Below are 23,899 nucleotides of genomic sequence, written 5' to 3'. Positions count from 1 at the left end.
TCCCTCCTGAACTGCCATCCTTCTCCCCTGATGTATTAGAGCAGGCAAGAGAAATTATCTGGACTGGGTAAACTCTTTGCCTTTCCTTTAAGGAAAGTCTGTGGGTAACGGTCAATCGGCCGTAATGAAATCACAAGCAGGAGATTTTGTTCTTGTAAGCAGAAATTAACACTATATTCCTCTTTGTCGGCAGAAATTCAACACTGTCGACTTCCAAGGCCCTCTCAGGCATTAAAGGAGGCAATTCAATTATGTAGTTATTACACCACCACAACAAAACACAATAACATCCTTTGCGAGGAGGGAGAGAACACCTTCTTTTCCTTCAGGCTGAGAAACTGATGGTGTCCAGTCAATATACTGACATCTTTAAGTATTATATTAAATTGTATATACAGTACAGTGTGTGTGTGTATATATATTAAATTGTATATACAGTGTGTGTGTGTATATATATATATATATATATATATATATATATGTAGACAACACACACACACACACTGGAGGGAGGAAGCGAGCGAGTGAGAGAGAGAGAGAGAAAGAGAGAGAGAGAGAGATGTAATGATTCAAAATAGCATCAGTCATACCCAATAATGAAGTTGAGCACTTGAACACTTTATTTAAAAAAAAAAAAAACTGAATGACATACATTTCATTTGAGACTTGTGAACCAAGTACACTTATCCTGTTTGACTGAGCAGTACAGCTTAGTCTGTTTTGCCAAACAATAGCAGCACATATAAACAACAATTCTTACTCATATTCTTACCAAATGGACAATTCAGAGTCTTCAAATCAGCATAGAGTCATGTTCTGGGGATGTGTGAAGAAGCCGGACTAGCTAGAAGAAACACAAGCATGTGAAAAATAATTAATGCAGCACTGGAAGGCTGAGCCTGGAATTGAATTCTAAACCTCAAAATGGTGAAGCAAATGTGCTGAGTACTTTTCCTCCGTGCATTCCAAGATGTAACCATTACAAAAATATATTTTTTTTTAATTACCTATCATATCTTTCTTTGCTGATTGACTGCAGTGTTCTACTGCTTTATAATAAGGTATCTTTCCCTGTAAGGACAAAAGCAAAATGGCGGGACACAGGTATAACAAGCAATTTTATACCTTTAAACAATTTTAATCAAGCAAAATACTGCTGAAAAAATAGTCATGTGAAGTTTTATTTCTAAAGCACATTCAAAAAGACCATGCTACAGTAAAATAACATTGCAAACAAAAACCTAATACATATAAAACAAACAAAGAAGCAGAAACACTGTTAAACAGCAGTGCAACGCTGATGCTCATTTTCAAAGCATATTCAGAGCGAGTGAAAAAAAGTATGAAAAATATGGCAGAAAATCGTATGTATCAGACAAATCTTGTGCAGTGCCTGCGTGAGTTGCTCTTATACACTTATTGGACATTTGATTGGGTACACAAGCACAACAGAATGATATCTATCTATGCCGGTGACCAGCAGAAAAATCAAATGCTCTTCAATGAGTGACAGAAAGTTAATTTAACTTCCGTAGACAACTGTTGCTGTTCGTGCAACACAAGAATAGTTTTGTGTACAACTAACTATACGAAGATTTCACACAGAATAGATTAATATATGTACGTGTATTATGTGACTTTTTGGGGAGATGGACCGGTGGTGTGCGTTGGGATTTTTTGTTACTACGCAACAGCATGGTGCTATATGGCATGGCAACGTTGTACAGCGTACACTAAAAGAGTTGTACTTAAATATGATGATGATGAATAATTCATTTTACACATTTTAACTACACGACATGAATTGAGGACACGAGTAGAAACGCACATACTCCTGAGTCACAAACAAGGAAAACTTCCTAAACAGAAGGCCACTCACAAACAAACGTTGGTCTGCAGTCACAGTTTTGAAGGATAGGTCTTTCGGCCAATGGCGCGTGGAGGACATGCCTCTGGGAGCCAATCATCTTCATCGCTTGGTGGTGTCGCGCTTCCGTGTTTCCGTCCTTTTTCGGCCTTGCTTGGCTGCGGCTGGCAAGCGACGACGCGGGTGGGAATGTTGTAGCGGGGCGAAGGAGCCGCCAACCCCGCCTAAGGGAATGCAAAACTTCGGAGCAGAATTGTACATTTTAAGACATTTGTGCGTGCTTGAACAATCCCTTAGCTCCAGTCGCTCAGTTTCTAATGGAAGCGGATGGATTTATAAGGAGGCGTCGGATGACAGCGGAGAGTGCAGGCAACGATCCCGGGGTTGCTGGCGCATCTGCCGGGGCAGAAGTTCGATGGCTGGGGGGCAGGTTCCTGGGAGTTTCGGAAAGCATCGTGGGAAGCCTGTCGCCGAGGATCGGAGGCGAGACCGAATTACAGACTGTTGATTTAAACCGTAACGCACAGGATCAAAGTGATGACTCTGAACCGGACTACGAGGGCTTGCCACAGGGAGCCTCCACGAGCACGCACATGTTGGCCGGAGCCGTGGCCGGGATCATGGAGCATTGCCTCATGTTCCCAATCGATTGCGTCAAGGTAGCTTGCTCGGCGGCAACAACTAGTTCCAATTATTTGTTTCTGCGCCGTCTGTGCTGATAGAATTCCGTTGCTGTTAGCATTGCTGGTTAGCCACCCATGCTAACCAAAACACGCGTCAGAGCTGAGCACAAGGTCAGCGGTTAGCTTCTCCTTGGTAACGCGTTAGCATGCTAGCCATGACATTATTCAATGTTTGCTAGTTAACGCGCGAGACCGTATTCAATCGAGTCTCATATGAGGCGTCCTGTTTGTAGATAGTGTAAGTAAAAACATCGATTAGATTGCTTCGTAACTCATGTTTACGCGTTTATTTGGTGGGAAACTTCAACGTGAGTCAACAGTTGGTTGTCAGCCATGTCAGCCAGCCTCAGTCAAGTTATCAATCAACTTTATCTTTATTTTTTTTGCCAGACTCAAGGAATAGAAAACAAAGATGCACAATGTAAAAAAAAACCCAAAAACAAAACAACGCGTGCATACATACAGACACAACACATGAATACATAGGCCAATAAAAGAATGGGTACAAATGTATTCATTACCTATCAAAAGATTTGGGTCGCTAAAGCAATTTCAAATATTTGCAACACGACAGTAAATGACGAGTTCAAACGCAAAACCAGACATCTCCATGAAATGTGTGATGAGTAAAGTGATAATTATTGCCATTATTCTCACTATTATCATTATTTTTAGTGTAATTATTATGGTTTCCGTTCAAGGTCATAATTGTTATTTCGGGTATTTATTCAAAGCACACAAGGTAAGCAGTTGCATTATTTGTGATTCTCTCTCCACAACAAGGATATTTCTTAGTAACACCAAACATTTCACTTGCCACATGAGCCAGGATAAATAAGCGTTAATGAGCCCACAAACACGGTATATGAAGTTGGTGGTTCTTACAAGGTTGTATGGCAGTATTTTAATCACATTAACTTTGTCTGGTTGTTGCATGGGTTGGTGTCCAGACCTGTTGAGCACAAGGTCAGTCAGTTGCTTGTGATCATTGCATTGGAGAGATGACACAAATTAAGCTTAGGACATCCAGCTGTCCGTGTCACACTGAAAAGCAGCTCAGACGCCGACCCTTCATCCACGTCTTGAACACCTGTAGTTTTCTCTCACAGCCTGCATGGACTGAGTAGAAGCTAATGTTTACTGATGGCGTCTTTTAGGGGTTACGCAGGGAGCATAGCCAACATGAAATGAAATAATGTTGTCCTCATTATGTCACGCTTGAACAGAAGCCAATTCCAGCTGACTTTGTTATTGAAGTGGGGTGCGCTCTTGACTAATCTGGAACTATTGATTACAATGAATATCGAACCTTTTTGAAAAGGGGAGATCGGAAACTTTTGTTTTTTCACCTTTTCTCACAATTCTTAAAATCAAGCTCCTAGTTGTTAATGACTGTTGAGTTTATGTGCCTTTAAAATGTCTTAAGTATTTTTATATAGTCACTATCTAAATTGTGAAGTGTAATTGTACGTTTGGAGTAGGTTTATGACAGTTGCTTCTACTTACCAATGCTAATTTCAATTCAATTGAATGCCATTTATTGTCATTGTACACCATACAAAAAGATAAGAGTGAAATATTAATGAGTTCATGATAACAATAAATATATGGAAAACATTTCCAGCTCAAAATAAAAAATAATCAAATTCAAAACTAATTTTGGTGGAAACGGAGTGCTTTTTTTTGCCATTTGACTGGGATCACCAACATGGCGTCTTGGGGCACCAGTTAGATCCTAATGGTCCACATAAAGTAGATTATGAGCCTGTTCTAAAACTGTCTCACCAGCTGATGGGACTTTGTGATTTTATAGCAATGTTGTAAAAGTCATCACTTGAAAATGTAAACACTTGCAGAGGTATAGAGAACAAAGTGTTGCTTATTGTTATGCTCCATGTTTAATTTTTGCTGATAATCATTGTGAGAAACGTACAGAATCAGTGTCTATTGATTGGTCAATATCATTCATTAGTAATAACATAACTATTGGTAAAATTTGAGCAAAATCATTAGTCCAGAATTTGGTATAGTGTTAACGCTCTGCATTAATCAGTACCCATGAAGTAGCTCTCCGTTTATAAAAGGTCGATGACCTCTGACATTCTTACATAAACTAGTTCATTGCACACCGTTCAGATCCAGTGTAAACCGAGAACGCTGTGTACCACACATCTAACTCGGCTAATGTGAGCAGCATTGCCGAGCGCTGTTTTTGCGTCCCTCATAGCACAGGGTCTCATGAGGCACTGTTTATTTTTTGCGCAAGTCCCTGCATGTGCACACAGACTGGAGGTCAGTTGTAAGTTTGTCCAAGCAGCCCGAACGCAGCGTTAGAGGTTTATATCACCGTTCATTTTCAAAGCTTTATTTTATAGCGGAGAGCATATGATTGACTCTGTGTTGGATTAATTTATTGTTGTTTGAGGACACAAAGAAAGTTGTGATCTCGGGTCAGTGGGAACACAAGCAGGATATACGCCGCGTCCTTGTGACCTTGAAGCTTGTAACTTTACGCTTCCTTCTATTCATGAATGCATGTACACCGACACGCTCCACACACCCTATCAGATCCATTATTTGCTCACAAAACGCTTTCATCGCTTTGGGATTGTTGAATTTGCCCCCTTTGGATTCTTCCCCAGACAAGAATGCAGAGCCTCCAGCCCGACCCCGCTGCCCGCTACCGGAACGTGATGGATGCCCTCCGCCGTATCGTGGCCACGGAGGGAGCGTGGCGGCCAATGAGAGGCCTGAATGTGACGGCCATCGGGGCGGGCCCTGCCCATGCCCTGTACTTTGCCAGCTATGAGAAACTCAAAAAGACTCTGAGTGATGTGATCCACCCTGGCGCTAACAGCCATTTGGCTAATGGTACCATACAACTTAACCGATTACACTATTAGGCTGTGCTGTCTGATGTTACAATATCGTTGTGATGTTTTTATACCCAGGTTCATTTATGACTAGGCCCATTAGTACATGCAGTAAATGTCCGGCATCTGATTGGGCGAAACATTTCCATTGCAACTGCTGCCGGTTGGGCGAAACATTTCCATTGCAAACTGTTAACAGTGCAGTTCTGTCGCTAAATACCAGTTAGTTTTGACTCAGTTCCCGTGAATGGAAATTCTTACACTGAATGCCATTTTGCCCTTTGCCATCTTTTCCCTACTTTCTCTCTTCCCTGTTTCCAGAATATTGGGAGTCTGGGTAAGTCCTATATCCCCCCTCCTCCCTTTCCTCTAAACAACTCCGTATTTCCCCTTTTCATTGTCTCTCATGCCATGTTATCTAGTGAAGGCTTCCCACGATTATTTTCTTACTTCTTTCCAGCCGTCAGCAGGTCACGTAAAATGCTTGGCAGTTACCTGACATAATTTTAATGTCTGAGTCGTGTTAATTGCAGGAGCAGCTGGATGTGTGGCCACTCTGCTTCACGATGCAGCCATGAACCCTTCAGAAGGTACAGTCCTCTTAGATTTTATGTACCTCAGTAACATTTTTATTGGTGCAAAGTCTCACAATTCACTGTTTAATCGTCTTTGTTTTGGTTATAATACAACAAGATGGCGAGTAGAGCTACATTCCCGTTACGTTGACTACACACGTCAGACAACGTTATTCTGCACTTTGCTAAAAGCTAAACGTTCGGTATCGAAACATTCTGCAACATCCAACTCCATTAGAAAAGTATTGTTAAATAATTATCTTTTTAAACTCCAAAGCATCTCTAAAGAAATTCAAAGAATCGATTATACGTTTTGAATGAAGAATTAAAGCCCTATTTAAAAAGAAAAATGCAAATCTGCAGGTAGTGTAGTGTGGCGACCTTTCGACATTAATTTATTGCTTGTGTTTATTTTAGATGTGCAGGGAAAGGGGAATTTGATCAAAAAAATTTAGCCCCAATTTGCGCTGAATCGTAGACTCACTAACAGATTCAACTCCCTGTTAGCATCAGGTTTAAAAGTGTTTAAGTTGCTCGTAATTAAAAGAAGACTTTTGGTTCTGTTGATTGGTTTTCATCAGGGGAAATTTGAAAGAGCTTTGCAAATGCAAAACTAAACACGTAATGGAAGTGTTTGTGGAAGAGAATCTTGAGCCCACTTCTGCTTGTAAAGTCCTATTTTGTTCTGTTTGTCTAGGTTAATCTAAATGGAAACTAGAGTGAATTTTGTAGACGACTAAATTCGTTTGTATTTTTTTTTCTGTTTTCAAACCCCTTTGGCAACTCCTGGATGTCTTCGTGGTTGCCACACGGGCCTACCTAGTTGTGAAGCAGCGAATGCAGATGTATAACTCACCTTACCGCGGTGCGTTGGACTGTATACGCGCCGTGTGGCAGAAGGAAGGCCCCCGAGCGTTCTACCGCAGCTACACCACCCAGCTGACGATGAACGTACCCTTCCAAGCACTCCACTTCATGACTTACGAATACCTCCAGGAGCTGCTCAACCCCCACAGACAATACAACCCCTCGTCTCACATGCTGTCCGGCGCTCTGGCCGGGGCCTTGGCCGCCGCTGCCACCACACCGCTGGATGTGTGCAAGACCCTCCTCAACACACAAGAATCACTCGCCCTCAGCTCCCTGTCGGCCAGCCAAGGAGCCCACAGACATATCACAGGCCTGGCCCACGCCTTCCGGACGGTTTACAGGCTGGGCGGCTTGCGGGGCTATTTCAAGGGAGTGCAGGCTAGGGTCATCTACCAGATGCCCTCCACGGCCATCAGCTGGTCCGTATACGAGTTCTTCAAGTACGGACTCACCAAGCACCAGCACGACAAGAGGCGATCGCATAAGATGGGGGCCGAGATGTAGACGCCCTGAGGTCAAGACGGCTCGTAACGCACAACGCATAAAACCGCACCAAGACCCATTGGCCGTTTTCAGAAAGAGTTTTTAAAACGCCGTTTGCTGACTACGCACACTTTGATTTATGTTGCTAAAGCAAAAGAAATGTCACATTAGAATTGTTCCACTATAGAGGCCACGGGTTTGCTACCAGAAGAGGGCAGTAGTGTTTTTTTTATTTTTTAAACCTTTGTTACAGCTCACATTTTGTTACACAGCCAATTTTGCAAGTTTGCTGTTGAGAGGCTTTTCCCAACAACATGTAGGGCTACTTGATTTTATTTTTAAATCACTGTAAAGCCACATCCCAGCAAATTGGAATTTAAGTAATTATCAGTAAGAACCAATTCTGCATTTGTATAATTTAATGGGACGAAATGAATTATTTGTCATGCTTTCAATGTCCAAAACAAGATGTTGGTTATAGCTAAAAATGTGTGTTTAATTTATTTTTGACCCCCCCAACATAAAAGGTGATCCGCAAGGAACCTTTTTGGCATAATTTGCTTTGACGACAACTCCTTGGACTTCTCAGCTATTCACCATGATTGCCTTGTCTGCAGGTGGCTGTTTTGAGGCTGGTCTTAGTTTTTCTCTCTGCTACTACTGAGTGTGTTATCGTTATAATCTTTGAAGGCACTGGTTGCATGGAATGGAATAGCTTGCGCCCCAAATACCAAGAGTCATCTAAATAAGCTATGTGGGAAAATGTTGCTATTGTACCCATGAGTAAGTGGAAGCTGTCGATCATACTGATTCTGAATTGCACTCATCATTCAATAATAAATTATGAGCTGTGGATAGTGCTCATAAATAATCAATAATCATTTTGGCTGCATTTTTTTTTTTTTTTGGAATGCTTCGTTTCAACACGTATGCAGACAATGATACATTTGAAGTTTCAAGCAGAAGATCAAATTGGAGTTTCATCTTAGCTTGAAACAATTGTCTTCATTGATGGTGACCAGAAGATTGAAAATACATATGCATCAAAACTACATACTTTTTCCATATATAAGGCACACCAGATTATAAGGCGCACTCTCATTTAATGACATATTTTAAAACGTTTTCAATCACTATAGTAATATTCAAAGTAATAACAATAACTCAAATAATAACTCCAAACTCTCAATAGCATATTAACTCTGTCAATATGACCAACCTTGTTCAACTGTAAACACCCAAAAGAAACAGGTAAAGCTTACTTAATCACTTCATTCCCCATCTACGGATCCCAATCTCAATATTGATCCACATGTAAGGCGCTCCTGATTATAAGGCGCACCATCAGCTTTTAGTAAGGCTTTTAGGTGCACCTTATACAGCGGAAAATACGGTATGTCCCCAGTGCAGGGAAACACTGGAACGTAATAGGTACACAATGTACTAAGAGGAAGAGAACTACACGATCATACAAGATACGTCAACGGGACATTGATCATGATCTGAGATTAACATAAAATATATGTTGTGTTGTTTCTGGGGAAAATATTCCTTATCGCAATGTGTAACTGCATATAGAAATGGTACTCACCCATGTCCTTGTCAAGACTTTACTGTGTGTACCAAAACATGGACAAGACTTGGATAAAACCAAAACAAACAAAAAATATCAAGTTTGAGCACCTCAATTGTTCAGGGTTTACAAGCTATTGGACCTTTAACATTAAAAAATAATTTGCCCCCATATTTGATATTTGCGGGTTTCAAAAGGCTGACCCCTATATAGCCGAACGACCTGCTCTATTGTCTGAGCCAGGGCTGCCCCATAGAATCTGATTTTTTTTTTCAGTTTTTTACTTAATAATTGAAATATGAAATAAAAAAGGCCTATTTGATTTGATTTGATTAAAAATCCCCATTAGCTATTTTTCCTGGGGTCCAAAATAGAACATCTTAACTTGATTTTGCAGTTAATTAAAGACACTTTATATGGTATAGAAATTAGTTGTATATCCGTTTTCAGCCTCATCAGGGCTTCCTGAAAATGAAGACATGTTTTTTTTAAATCTATTGTCTTTATCATAGTTTATACAGCGTGTATACATTTAGAGAAGAATACACAGTTTGATACGAATTTGCTAAAGAACTAGTCAACAGTGTCACTAGGTAAGGTACTGTTGTCCAAAGTTCCAAAGCGGCCAGTCCAAGCATATTTACTGTTATCTAAGGTCGCATTTACACACACACGTACAGTATTGTAGCCAAAGACTCATAGTGTTGACAAAGGGCTGGCAGATGGACGCACACACTCTCCCTTGAGTACTGTTAGGAGCCTGTGTTTTGGAAACTCTAGCCTCCTCTCAAAACCCCTTGGAGCAAGCACCTGTGAATATGTTCATATTTTCACACACACAATATGACACTCTCTCTCTCTCTCTCTCTCTCTCTCTCTCTCTCTTTGTGCCATTTCTCCCTACTGCCTCCTTGCATACTGTATATTGTGCTGTATTTATTGTACTGTATAATCATCAAAAAGGCCCCGAAACTATATACAGTATTGCTTTAATATTAGCCTACAGGAGTGTGAAACCTTGGGAGTATGTGTAACATTGCACCATTGTTGTAGATGAATGCAGGTGTCCCCACTTTCTCTCCCACTCACACCCATGCCTTTTTTCTCTTTGAAAATGCATGTGAGGTCATTAAATCTTCATTGGAACACTTATGACTGGAATTTAAGATCCAGCACACTACTCTTGTGCACATCCGTGCTCATGTGTGATGTGCAGTGTGTGTAACACAGGTGCAGTCAGGGACACTGAAGAGGAAATAGACCTCCCTGCCCTTTAGAACTTGATCTTGAAAAGGAAGCTGCTCTGTCTCTGTCAAATTAGCTGAGACGCTCTGCCTTCCAGCTCTTGTCAGCGCCAACTGCTCCAATGACACCTATACATACAGTACACATACATACGATCTCAAGTTTTGGAAGTACAATTTTGACTGCAAAGTCACCTTTTGATGTCAGCACACCCAGTAAGACCCCAAATGGCATAAATCCCACTTTTGCTGGAATCTTTTTTTTCTACCATTTTATGTCCAAAAGTCAGATTTGGCCACATTGAACTCTCTTCTGGTGTGGAACATCAGGGTCAATGCAAATCCCACGTTGGCTTAGCAACAAACTACATCAGTTCTTAAAAACCCAAACAAGGCTACCAGAAGCCTGTTTTCTGACACGTTCAAGTCAGAGTCAATTTGGTAGGTGCTGTTTGGGCCCCTTTTCTCTGTAGCTCTCTTTCAAAACTCCGACATTTGTGGTGAGTGGAGAGCCATCCAGAAGGGCAACCATCTTTGCAGCGATTCGCCAGTCAATGAGGCCTGTATGCTGGAAAGGTCAGACTAAAGCCACTCACCACTCATTACCAGGCTAAGGTGGGTCAACAAAAGTATTGAGTAAAGGATGTGAATACTTATGGAAATGTGATTTCTAAGTTTTCGTTTTAATAAATTAAAAAAAAAAACTTTTTCTCATTGAGATTTGTTTAATACAGTTTGGTATTAGGTTTTTGTTGTAGTAGTAGGTATGCAGAACTGCTTGTCCGACGATGCTTGGTGCTGGGGTCTCTTGACATCAACCTGTTATGACCAAAGTACTGTACACGTGTTAATAAGATCTCTTTGTGTCTGGTGGCGTTATTATATTTGGTGTCAGAAGGTGCAAACTGTAAATCCTTGCAGTATGCTTTGGGAACATAAAGTGTGGTTAAATGGCGGAGGAAGTTTTTTTTTTTTTTTTTTTTTGTCTGGGCAGTTGCAGCAGAGAGGATCGTTGGAAATAATGAGAGTCGAAATCTTCAATGTTGACCGCATGCCTGATACTTTACGAGTGGTGCTAGGATATGGTCCCACTTGGCAGGTTTCGGCTGGTACAGAGAGACGGTACTATAAGTGCAGATCCTGAATGTGAGGAAACCAGGACTTGAACTGCTGAATGGCCACCACAGCAATCCCTCGGAGCCTTTTGACTTTTCATGTTTGACAGAATGTCCAAAGTGGATGAGAAGATTTGAAATGCTCCGTATTACAATGACACTGGACAGCAAAAGAGAAGAATATCAGGTGAACTTGCTCCTGTCTACCTTTTGATTCCTTCTTGGACGTTTGCTTTATGAAACAATTCTTTAAAGGCTTTTTGAGCCATGCGCTTTGGGGGGAGAGATGCATTACAAGAGAACAGGAGTCACATTTGACCTATTAAGACTATTACGAGATTGGGTTGAGTTGAGAAGCTTTGTGTAAGATTGGGTTTGTGAATGAAGTTGAGTTTTCATTTGAGGAGAAAAGAGTTTAAAATCTTTAAAAAACTTTTTTCGAAAACTTAAATGTTTATGTTGTTGCACAACTTATTCTTGTTTATTTGATGAAGTATAACTTTAGCAAAATGGAGTAGGTGTAGTAGTTGATATGCAGAACCACTTCCATAGACTTCCAGACTTATGACTAAAGGACACGTGTTAACAGGAGCTCACTGTGTTTGATGTCGTTATTATACAGCTGTAACATGACAAAATGAGGACAAAGAGAAGTGCAGTAAATATCTTCCAGATGCAGTGAAGGGTGTATGCCAGAGGAAAAACAAAAAATGACCACTCTTTGCTAATTTTGTTATGACCTCCAACCTCAATGACTGGTGGAACAGCTCATATTTTTACCGCTATGCATTGTGGTCATGAGGCCGCTTTAGGTAGTTATTGACGATCAATGAGTGCAGAGTAGTGGTATTTGTGACTGGATATTGTTGTGCATAAGCAACTGAAACTGAAATTGCGATAGAGGTTTGGTTAAAACATTACATACAGTAGAACTCTTCTACAACGGAATCATATTTGCAGCTAGAAATTTTTTACAACAGGGCTTTTCACTATAGTAGATCCATCTCGGACGTAAACATAAAAACACATGTTGTGCAATCTACAAAAAAAAAAAAAAAACATCCAACATTTAAAAAAAAAAAAAAAAAAAGCAATTGCCAAATCTACAATAAGCATTTATTGTCATACTTACATCAATTTCTAGCATAATGTCTTTCACTTTGTTTCATCCATCTTTCTTCTATTTTACTTTTATCCTGTCTTCAAGTGTTGGCTTGGTTTAAGGTCAGCACAGCTGCACGCATCAAAATGACATTATTTCGACAATCACACCCCTCTGCGAAGTCTACATGGAATACATTTTCCACAATGTGTATCTTCCAGATTTTCAATCAACTCCTGGTGAGCACCACATTAAAGAGAGCTGATGAGTCAATTCGTTTGAATTTACTAGGATTCTCTACCTCTGTTACAGAGTAGTGTTGTTTGTATGCTGTAGAGTCAATTCACTGCCACTTAAAGTATGGTAGAATATCGTCTGACTGCGAGCAAAAGTCACTGCGTATAAATGGTGCAAAATGCGTGCCGGAGCGTCAAGTATCAATCAAGATAACCTTTTGCTGCAGGCGTGCTTCCGCCGTAGTCAATTTCAGGGCAACACAAATGCAGAAAAAAACATTTCGTATCATGCAACAGGGGGATTTTTCCTTGTATGAGGAAGTAAGAAAGAGGGAAAGGCTTCAGTGCATGGAATTTTTTCACACAGGGGGGATTTATTTTACACATGCAGGTTTTGTTGTAGATGAGTTTTATTGTAGTTACTGTTGGCTGAGATTAGAGAAAGACGGCCTCTAATAGTTTTAGAGTTAATATTTGGATATACAGTGTTCACAGATACATGACAAATATGGGTTGCTTTCATATAAATCGTAATGATTAGTTGTAATTTGGGACATCTAAAAACAACCTATGTGGTCATTCGCAACTATTGGCTCATGAAACCTTCCAAAACCTCATTGGGCCCAGAAATGGCATAAAACCCCTTTTATGAATGTCTTTTTCTCCCAATGAAGGCCATGTGGACTCCAACATGTGGGTCATGATCAATTATGTCAATAGTCCTTAGCCAAGGGTAAAAAATGTCAATTAAATTCTATAGAGGTACTGAATGTTGGGGTGGATGACAGGAAATGTGGCCTGTCTGAATAGCTGTTTTGTTAGCCCCTATAAATGGGTCATATCTTCATATTTAGCCTTCTTGTCCAAAACAATCAGGACCCAATCAAAGATTTGTACTTAATGCTTGCTTTGAGGACAACTTTGGAGCTTTTTGGATGCTTGTTGTAAGAATTATTCCCACTGACCATCATAACCTTGACATCATTGTTTTTACTTTTGTGGTGCCGATGTGAGCCTGAACCTTCAAGCGATTCCACAGCAAAAGCGTGAGATGCAAGAAAGTGTCTGATATTTTCCTGTTTGTTTGTTCAAACTGCGATCTGTCTTGATGCCAAAGCGGAGAAAGCATTTTGATGATATCACTTCAAATTGTGTGGAAAGGTGTAAATCGTTGGAGGAATAAAAGAGGCGACATAGAGATGGTGTGCTTTGCTTGTGATGGATGTGGCATCCCTATAGGGGAGGTGATATTGTTTAGTATAGAGGTCTTGAGGTTTCACTGTAAATGTTTACATTCCCTAGTGTACTGATGTTATCTGCTAAATGTATCTGGAACAAGCCTAAAACTCTTCCTGGGTGAGACTGTGCATGGATGAGATTGGGTCAAACCAGCAGTCTATATCCATGAACCTCTGTTGATCCAAAGTCTCACCCGCGGTCTGCTGTGGACCAAAAAAGCCAAACAATACGTTAGGAGTGCACTCAGCTATGTCACTGCCAGAAGGACTCCGAATTTTAATACTGACTTGATATGAATAATACACAGAAAGACATTCAACGTGATAGTAAAACCAATTTGTAGCAGGTTTCCACAAGAGGGAAACCTGCTACAAATTATTGTCGTGTTTCAGCTATTACAACCTGCTCTGATAATTTTCCTCCTGAATGCATTTTTTGAACTGGGAAGGTTTTCAAACAACCACTTCCAACTCCAAATTGGTCAGATCAACCACAAAGAGGGTCTGTTCTTTTATACGATATATACTCGATTTTAACCACATTCCGATCAAGTGTCAATCAAAATTGAGAAACATTTGTGTTTTTATTTTTCTTGCAGTAATATATTTTCTAAAACATATTGACAACAATTTCACTTGTGCCATGCAACTTGCTCAAATGCAGTCCTTCTCAATTATATTTTGCCGAGCTCCCCCCGACCCCAGGAAAGAGGACATTTTTTGTGTCTCCCTCACTCGACATGCTGACTGTAAAAATGATTATTGTCTATAATAATGGTATATGTATTTGAATGTATCCTTTTTAAATTAACAAAAGATAACAAAGCAATACAAATAAACTTTCAAAAAATTGACAATTAATTTTTACAACGTTTGTACGGGTTACCACTTAGTCTAAAACAGAAAAAAAAACAGGTGCATCAAAGCGCCTGAAACTAAAAAAAAAGAAAAAATCATATTTTTTTGCATTTACACTTCCCATAAAAAAACATAGGCTTTTCCCTGGGGTCATCAACGCCCCCCCCCCCCCAACCCTCCCCCCACCCCCCCCCCTCCCCCAAGGGCTCCGCCCCATCATTTGAGAAGCACTGCTCTTATTTTAGATATACATGTTCATTATTTGTTATCAGTTGTAATATAATTTGTAATGTGTCCTGGGAGTAGTTTGTTTTGAAATAAATCTGTGTCAGCAGCTTGTGGTTATTACTTTTTATTTAAATACAAATCTGGAGATTATATGTCATTTAGCTAATTTTTTAAAACAATAGTGTGCCAAAGCTATCAATGCTAATAGCCTATATAGCCACATGGTAATTGTAGTCATGAAATAGTGAGTGAGTGAGTGAGTGAGTGAGTGAGTGAGTGAGTGAGTGAGTGAGTGAGTGAGTGAGTGAGTGAGTGAGTGAGTGAGTGAGTGAGTGAGTGAGTGAGTGAGTGTGTATACCATAATGTACACTATAATGAGTGTGTATAATATAATACATCAGTTATGCACTTTATAGAATAAAGGTACAAAACTCACACACATTTGACCCCAGGACTGGATAAAATGACTCAAGAGGTAAAAGTCACCCCGAGCATTATGAGGCGCTCCTATTTGTGCGTTAAGTGTTTGGGGCGGTTGCCACGGGAACCTTTTGTCCGGGGGACGCCACCTCAGATGAGCCCTGCTATCTTTGGAGGCATGCAGATAGCGATCGCTAAACTCTACCGTCGTCCGGCCTGCGTCCTCAGGCACCGCCGTCCTGTCGCCAGCTCTATTTACACTATAGCACCGCCGTGCACCATGCACGGACTCAGCGACCAGGGGGAAGTGAGTGTCCATCACAGAGACAAACGCTCTGTTTACGTTGTCATTCGCCCCCATTAGTGCACAACCTGCAAGGAGGCTCTGTCCAGCTAATGGAATATAATTAACAACGTGCGTTGACGTCCCAATTAACTTTGGATGGGCGGCTTTGGTTAAATACACAGAATGGCTTTTATCATTCTTGAATTTCTAGTTTCTTTTCAAGTATATTTTGTGAGATTGTCTGGTTAATGTCCATCGGCAAATCCTGACCGGAAGTACATTCTCAAAGTTTCTGCTTCTTGTCTCAGCAAATACTCCTTGGAACGTTCTCACAGGAAAGACACTATACTATTTAAAGATTAGTGTCACTTTTACAAAAAAAAAAAAGATAGCTGAAGGCATCTTAAAGACCACGCCTGACTGCAAAAGCACTAAAATTGCCGTCTTCCCATGGCTTTAAATTGTCTTTGGTCAAGTCCATTTTGACTAATGATCATGGGGTTCAATGCATGCTTTCTGCATACAATAATGCAAACGGTGTTTATTAAATTTGTATGACCGATGAATTTTTCATGTATTCTAATTGAAGGAAGGTTGTGGTGAATGTATTTCAGTCAATACGTATTTTCTGAAAGAAAAAGTGTTTTATTGGCCTAAATTCTTGCGTAAAGTACTAATATAGAGACTAATATCGAATGTAATAGAGCTATTTAATTAATATAAAATGTATAGTAAAAGTCGGAGCATCGCAACTCAATACAAGGCAGCCATTTTTTCCATGCAGACAATTAGTAATGATCGTGAAAATAATGAAAACGTTGTGAAATTTTCAACAATGGATTTGCTTGATGACATTGTCTTTATAAATATGATACAAAATTGTGGCTAACGTAAGCAAATTGTTTCAGGTGTATTTTTGAAATATTACAGCATGTAGCCTATTTCCAAGGGTGCACTGCAGATAGAATATTTTTGAAGTGTTTTTTTTGAATAGTAAAAAAGGGTTGAAAAAAAATCTGTTGTTGACATCTCATTGAGTTAAACTAAAACACGAAGATAGATAAATGATGAAAATTTGTTCTGAACTCCTTACATATGCAAACGCCTTCAAAAGAAAATTTAGAAATGAACGTCACGATCGCCATTTTATTTCATACATATAATTATCAGTTTATTATATTGGCGTGCAGCCATAAATACAACTGCTCTATTAATTCACTGACAAAAAAATTGTGTCACACGTGCATGTTGTGAAATAAAAACACTACAGTTAGGAAAAAAATATATCGAAAAAAACGATGCTTCAACACGATCGTCATTTGCGTAACTCGCTGCGTAAAAGATTCATTTGGATGACTTTAGCATCTTCATCAATAACGTTCAGTAAACCGCACTGTGTTTATTTCAGTCAAAACGTTACTCAATTTAAAATATTCGTCTTTTTTTCTGTCATCCCCACACATCCATGTGCGTCCAAAGGTGCATTACCATGCCCGGATGCCCTGCAGTGTCCCCTGGCACGGCGAGACCACCGCCCCCTGTGCGGACTGGCTCTGTGGTCCCAAATTCATGTTCACGAAGGCGTTGGCAGCGCTGCCGGAGGCCGGGAGAGCAGGCAAACTTGTACAGGAGTAAGTGTTGGTGTACACCGAGTTGTTGTAACTGTAGGCGGGGTAGCCGTTGTAGCCGTACGGGCTGGGGGCTGCCACCGCCGAGTAGGAAGTGTTATAGGTGGGGGATCCAGTCAAACAAGGTCTACCGTCCCGCACCAGCACCGGCACGGCCACCCTCCGGGGCGGCGGGGGAGGTGGCGGGGGCCCCGGCGGGTGATGATGGGGATGGTGGTGGTGATGTCCGGCCATCTCTAGAGTCTTATCCTGTCGCTGACGCTTGCATTTGTACCTCCGGTTTTGAAACCAGATCTTCACCTGCGTGGGCGTGAGTTTGAGCGAGCCGGCCAGGTGCTCTCTCTCCGGGGCGGACAGGTAGCGCTGGCGCTTGAAGCGACGCTCCAGCTCGAACACTTGAGTCTGAGAGAAGAGCACCCGGGGTTTCCTCCGAGTTCTCTGCTGCTTGCCGGGCGGCTTGTTTGCATCCTCGCCCCGCGACGCACCGCTGACCTCTGCAGGGGGACCCCCGCACATTTAAATACAAATTCGCTACGTTCAAACAACAAATCAAAAAATCTGTTTCATGAGATATATTTCAAATGAAAAGGTATATGACCTTTTATTTAAAATCGTTTCTAGATAACAATGAAACGTTGTCTGAGTGAGATGCTTGGACCTACTTGACAGAGAATCATCCATTTTGTGCATATGTTTTTGGGATATTAATGTAAAAAAAAAATGATCATGGTTCATTTTAAAACGTGATTTTTTTATTTATTTTTTTTACTCCACATTATGCTTCTGGGATTTTTTTTTTTGACACGAGATTATGCCAATTTAAGAATAGCCTATATTTTGAGAAATTGGTATAAAAATTTGAAATATTATATTAAATGTAATTATTTCATATTGTACATTTCTTTGGCAGACGATTGAAATACTTAAAACGTGATTATTTCTCGTGAGAGCTCGTTGTGTGTTTGACACACAACTTCATTCAACGGAACACATAGTTTCATACATTAATTATCACAATAAGCTTACTCCTTGTATATATTTATTAGGAACGTTAAAACTTCATATACCAACGTTTAAAAATATAGAAATATCCCCTAATTTGCCAAGGGTCTGGAATCCAAGGCTCCAGAGCCTGCATGTGGTTCTTACATCCTTCTGCTGTGGTTCTCATTATTATATATAAATGTACGGTGTTATTGCATGGACAGTAAAACAAACCATTCTTATCTGTTAGATGTCAGTACCATGCAGTCGAAGGTTTGGAAAAAAAAACTTTCCAATTTATTGTTTTTTTTTTTTACATTGTAAAATGTTATTCAAACCAAAATATGTTTGGAATTTTAGATTCTTCAAAGTAGACAACATTTTTTGCTGTTGTTGATGAGCTTTACAAATCTTGGCATTTTAGGATTTTGCTTCATGACCTGAAATGGCTTCAACTTTCCATGTGCATTTTGAATAATATACTAACCTTTTGATAGCGTTTGAAAATAAAGATGTTTTCAAACTTTTCAACTCTCTATAACTATTTTACCTGGCTATGTTTTTCCAAATATATTGCTGGGCACATAACTTAAGTCATATTTCAACCTTTTGGGGAAAAGAAGAAAAACACACCTTTTTGCCAATTATGATATGTGGCCGTCAATATATTTTACATTAAATGAAATAATCCTCCATGGCTGACTGCATACTCTATATGCAGTAAAAATTATGACAATATATACAGTATGTCATTTTTGGTTTGCATATTTTAGACGAGGGAGGATCATCTAAGTTTGCCTTTAATTTAATAAATAAGACGATTACATGAAAAGACATTTTGTTATTTTTTATGTGTGTTATCTTTATTTTAGATAGATGTTTGTTTGCTTGCAGTGTTTTGTTTTTCTGTGGGAGAATTCCTTAACTCCACTTGGGCTGTCATGTGAACACCTGGCATCGCGAGTGGACGCGTCTAAACCTAATAACGAAATATAAATATTAAAGCTGTTGATTTTATGAATTATAGCGCTGGTCATTGTAGTCCTACTTTTGATTGCATTTTATACAGTAAAATTATTATGCTTTTTACGGTTTTTTGCTGCCAAAGTATGTTAAATATTATTGGTTGTGGTTTGGCCTGCATGATGTGTATAATGGGGCAAGTCCTTGTCATGTTCCTAGATAAGCAATCGAAATATGTACAGTTATTAAAGATATATATGCCCTATTTTCTACTTTAATTTCAAAGGTAAAACACTACAACCATTTCCTGTCAATATAATCCTGCGCAGAGAAAAAGTGAACATTTTGTACCTGAGTCTCTGGAAGTGTCAATCAAAACCCAACTGTCAAAAGTGACTTCAATTTTTGTGTCAGCTTAACTCTCGTGCGTTTATTTCAATAATGTGGTCACGTTTATAAAAATACTTCTAAGGTCACGCCCTACTGTTTTTAACTGCTTGTGTAGCACATATATTTGCATATAGGTGTGTCACTGTTTTCATGAAATTATTAGAGAAACGCTGAATACATTGAGTTAAATGAGCATCGTAAATTATTTAGAACAAAAATACACGGAAATTCTCAAATTAATGCACTCACTGGGGTCTCGATCTTCCTGCTCGGCGTCCAATTCCAAGTCCACGGGGTGGATCTGCGCCGGGTTGCCGAACATCTCCACAGGCAGCCCGGATTCCGTGTGTAGGCGGTCCGGTCCGGCGAGCGCGCCGAGGTACGACATCCTCTCGTCGCTTTCGGAGCTGATTGGACTCGGGCTGTCTCTGCGGGCCAGCATGCAAGAGGGCGGCGAATGGGCTCGAAAAGCTCCGGACTGCAGTGGGAGCGCGCCGGGCAGACCCGACAGACACGAGATGAACTGGAATTCTTGGGATTGCTGCTGCAGCTCCAACTTCAAGATGTCCTTGACCGAAAAAGGCGTGCTGGAGGATGTGATAACCGGACTGGGGAGCATGGTGTCCACCGATCAACGAAACAATTTTTAGGTGTCCAAATTGAAAGCTCCGTGCGCTAAGGTGTTTTCTTCTTCTTCTTTCAAAACAAGACTGTCTGTGGAGACATCTCTCTCATTCGGCTGCACGTCAGTGACTGCAGGGCGAAGTAGGAAGGAGAGGAGAGGGCGGGTGTCGATCCTGTTTGGTTGGCTTAACTGGAGAGAAAGAGCTGAGCCAAGATGCTGTCCTCTCCCTCCCCGAGGGACTGATTGAGAGCCAGCCTCCCTATTTCTTGCGTCTGATCACTTAAACCTAATTTAGCAAAACACCCCTCCTTTTTGAAAGTGATAGCGTTCTCAAACTTTTTTTTTTGCACCAAGCAGCCATACCACCTTACAAATTTTGCTCTCCAATACCATCATGACCAACATTTTAAATAACAATGTAGCCCTTTACGCTCATTAAAACTAAGGTAGGGGATATATTCCTCAGGTAAATGTATTTAATATTGCAATAACAATACATGTTAAACACTTATAATATTACGTTAGTAAGATTATTAACACTGCTTATAAATAATGGGAAAATCTCATAATGCACTTAAAATGATTCATTTCAAACGCTGCTCTAAAATATCAATGAAAAATATGCTTCAATAAATATTCTAAAATTATAATGCGCTTTTACATGTTTTGAAACAAATGTATACCATACTGTAAATTAAATAAAGCAGTACTGTGCTTTGAAAGAGTATATAATTACAGTTGAAGAATAGTTCTGCAGCAGAAATTTAAACTGGGTCCATAAATGTTTCATTACACGTCACGTTTTCATTCAGTGATTCTTAAGCACCAATAAAACAACTGAGAAAATGCATTTCTCCCCCAGATTAATTTATTAATTTAGCCGAAGCTAAACCGAATATATCATTTGCTGAATGACAAGTCCCCACCCTCCCAAATCGTTCCATTACCACTATAGATTAGTCATATCTTTGTTTCCTGTCTCGGCATAATGGATAAGATAACAACGGTGCGAAATACTGCAGAGAAGGTAGTCCAAGAATGTATTTTTGTCGGGGAACGTCTATTTATAACTTAACACATCTATCGGCAAGAATTTCCAATTTAATACTCTGCCTTTGTAACCACCGTGAGCATATCGAATTAATGTATTTAATGTGTTATACATTTCAAAGTTTCAAAATGTTTCCCGAGATTTTATTTGTTTTAAGAGTGCGTGGAAATGACACGTTCTTAATTTTCCTTACAATCATAATGAAAACACAAACAAATCAATGGCGTCAAAATGAAGAAGTTTATCGATTCCTTCAACATTTTCAAAGTGATCTGAAGCACTAAAATAAACATCGGAACTGTAACGACGTACCAAGTGTGGGATTGGGGGGGGTGGGGGGGGGGCAGATTCTGTTTGCTGAAAGGGGACACCTCTGTTCTTACCTGTCTACCGCGGCCCAAGTGCAGGCGCCAGGCTCCAAGGGCCCATTGGCCCTAAACCGTGTGGAAAGAAAAGGAAAGCATGCCGGCTTAATCTCATCCGCTCGCCATCGACGAGATGCTGTTTAGATTAGGCCCCGCTGTGGTTTACAAACGTGTCTTTTTTCCCTTAAGCGGGCCATTAAAGCAGGAGGGAATTATGGCCTGAAATGTGAAAATAAACACGTGATTTTCGTATCAGATTTGGATGCGATTTAAATCACTTTTAGTTACCTGGAGAAGGTGATACTTTTATGAGAAGGCTGTTTGCCTAATTTTGAGGCCATTGATTTTATTCTGACTTGAGTGGAATGCGGTTGTCAAAACACGCCCACACCAAGCGGGTGTTTCCTAAATATTTATTTAATCTTGTTTATTGAGTGTTAAAGCAAGTGAACAGCCCTCATATGGCCAGCTTGTGAAGCTACAATAAAATTTACAAATTAGTAATATACATTTATAATTTCAAGTTTGTCTAATAGTTTATTGTAAAGCTCTGAATTTCACTCGGAATAGGTCTCCTTAAGGCAGGGGTTCTCAAACCTTATTAAGTCAGGGACCCCTTTTAGGAAAGTAAATTTTCCAAGGACCCCAAGCCAAACATAAATGCCGTTTTTATTCACCAACATATTGAATGTGACAAGTACATGTGTTACTTTTCAGCCATACTGAAGTTTGCAAAATAAAACTTCCAAATTGCACACCTCATAACCAAGTGGCTCAATTTCCCTAAAACAGGTTGCTGCCAAATATTTAGTGACTAAATAATCAAGCTCAAATTTCAAAATGATTAAAATCACAATAAACTTGTTGAATTAATTACACACTTTTCTCATTATTATTATTATTATTATTATTATTATTATTATTATTATTATTATTATTATTAATAATTTTTCATCAGTAACCCAAATTTTTTCACGGACCCACAGCACTCAGGCGACGGATCCCATTGGTCCTCAGACCCCACGTTGAGAGCCGCTGCCTGAAGGGAACTTGCTTTTCGAGAAGTAATCGACTGCCAGCATAACCAAACGTTTAATATTGTCATTATCATTAAAATGGCGGTCATTAATGAGAGGCACGCGCAAGCCCAAGTAAATACATGATGAGGCGTTCCTCGCGTGCCCCCCCCTCCACGCCCCACAAGTGCAGACCAGGGGAGCTAACTTGTTTACGGAGCGGAAGAGTCTGTTTCCTGCCTGTAACAAAACCCAGACTCCCCGTCAGAGTGTCAAGGAGGTGCTCGCCATAGCCGCCACCGATACATCATCTTCATCCCTGAATCGGTGCGAGATAAGCCTCTCGGGTCGGGCGCACAGAGGTCGTCGGGCTGCTGCCGTTCTACCAACAACATAAACTGCAGCTCCCATCTATTCCGCATCAACACTTTCCACTCACTCAGCAGTCAAATTTCAATCATTGCCTAAATTCACTTGCTGCTCGAGCACTTCAAGAATTGGTGGCTTGCCAGGCGTTGCTGAACAGGTTTCGACTAGTTCTAGCCTTGTCTCCATGTGTTGGATCGACAAACCTGTTGAAGCTGAAGTTTCTTTGCTGAATGGCAGGTGTAGCTACTCGTGTAATACTTTGCTGAAATCCATTTCATCACTCAGCAATTTGTGAAAGTTTAAACAGTTTGAGTTCTTTTTGAGTCAAACCAAGAGGCATTCACCATCTTTTACCCCATTTGTTAAACAGCTGCTTAAGCCTTTGTCACCTCCAAGTGTTTGTATGGGGGCTTTGCATAAGTGTAGATACTCCATACAGTATTGTTTACAGGCAATATGGATAATTTATTTGGTCGCAGATGATACATGCCTAAAGAGTGAGATGGGTTCAAGCATATTACCTGGGAAGGTTTAACATGAGTTTTGTAATGTATTTTGTGGCATATTACATGTGGCGTGTATTTTGTGGCATGTTACAGTTACACCCCCACCTAAAATAAAAAAAAAAAAGCACAATACATGCAGCCTCCTGTAACCTTATACATTCTTCTTGTTGTCTTAAAACTTTATTATTATTTGCAGGTAGATTAAATGAACAACATTCTTAGGTTAATTGAAGACTCTCGCTGTCAGTAATTGTGAATGCGACTGTGAATACTTGTTTGCCGACAGTTTACGCCCTGCCAATGGCTGGTGAGATGGCAAGGACAGTGGTCCTCAAAGTGTGGTCTGCGGAC

General features: G+C 40.2%; 2 protein-coding genes and 1 long non-coding RNA gene across 3 annotated transcripts; 1 reads left to right on the top strand and 2 right to left on the bottom strand.

The window, feature by feature from the left end:
• Positions 1-587: 587 nt before the first annotated feature.
• Positions 588-2,730, bottom strand: LOC148420458 (uncharacterized). The gene is made up of 2 exons (XR_015866419.1): positions 1,880-2,730; positions 588-844 (listed from the first exon to the last, which is right to left on the bottom strand). It is a non-coding gene; the product is annotated as an uncharacterized LOC148420458 (long non-coding RNA).
• slc25a28 (solute carrier family 25 member 28) lies at positions 2,004-8,229 on the top strand. Its single transcript, XM_088421699.1, has 4 exons — positions 2,004-2,526; positions 5,193-5,421; positions 5,957-6,013; positions 6,822-8,229. Exons 1-4 carry the CDS (start codon positions 2,185-2,187, stop codon positions 7,370-7,372), a joined length of 1,179 nt encoding a protein of 392 aa, XP_088277825.1. The 5' UTR covers positions 2,004-2,184; the 3' UTR covers positions 7,373-8,229.
• An 8,632-nt stretch (positions 8,230-16,861) lies between these two features.
• nkx2-3 (NK2 homeobox 3) lies at positions 16,862-20,371 on the bottom strand. Its single transcript, XM_088421706.1, has 2 exons — positions 19,866-20,371; positions 16,862-17,773 (listed from the first exon to the last, which is right to left on the bottom strand). The coding sequence occupies exons 1-2, from the start codon at positions 20,233-20,235 to the stop codon at positions 17,136-17,138; spliced, it is 1,008 nt and encodes a 335-aa protein (XP_088277832.1). The 5' UTR covers positions 20,236-20,371; the 3' UTR covers positions 16,862-17,135.
• Between the last annotated feature and the right edge of the window lie 3,528 nt (positions 20,372-23,899).

Source organism: Hippichthys cyanospilos, chromosome 8 (genome assembly GCF_059441005.1).
Source record: "Hippichthys cyanospilos isolate Australia breed blue-spotted pipefish chromosome 8, RoL_Hcya_1.0, whole genome shotgun sequence".
Classification (NCBI taxonomy): domain Eukaryota; kingdom Metazoa; phylum Chordata; class Actinopteri; order Syngnathiformes; family Syngnathidae; genus Hippichthys; species Hippichthys cyanospilos.
The sequence above is the reverse complement of the archived record's forward strand: the minus strand, read 5'-3'. Positions and strand labels throughout refer to the sequence as shown.

Bases quoted from the DNA above. Each gene is read 5' to 3' on its own strand.
- slc25a28 (XM_088421699.1), top strand. From the start codon at position 2,185: ATGGAAGCGGATGGATTTATAAGGAGGCGTCGGATGACAGCGGAGAGT. The intron at 2,527-5,192 runs GTAGCTTGCTCG...ATTCTTCCCCAG, and splicing joins TCCCAATCGATTGCGTCAAG to ACAAGAATGCAGAGCCTCCA. The intron at 6,014-6,821 runs GTACAGTCCTCT...GGGCCTACCTAG, and splicing joins AGCCATGAACCCTTCAGAAG to TTGTGAAGCAGCGAATGCAG.
- nkx2-3 (XM_088421706.1), bottom strand. From the start codon at position 20,235: ATGCTCCCCAGTCCGGTTATCACATCCTCCAGCACGCCTTTTTCGGTC. The intron at 17,774-19,865 runs GTGAGTGCATTA...GTCCCCCTGCAG, and splicing joins GCAGGAAGATCGAGACCCCA to AGGTCAGCGGTGCGTCGCGG.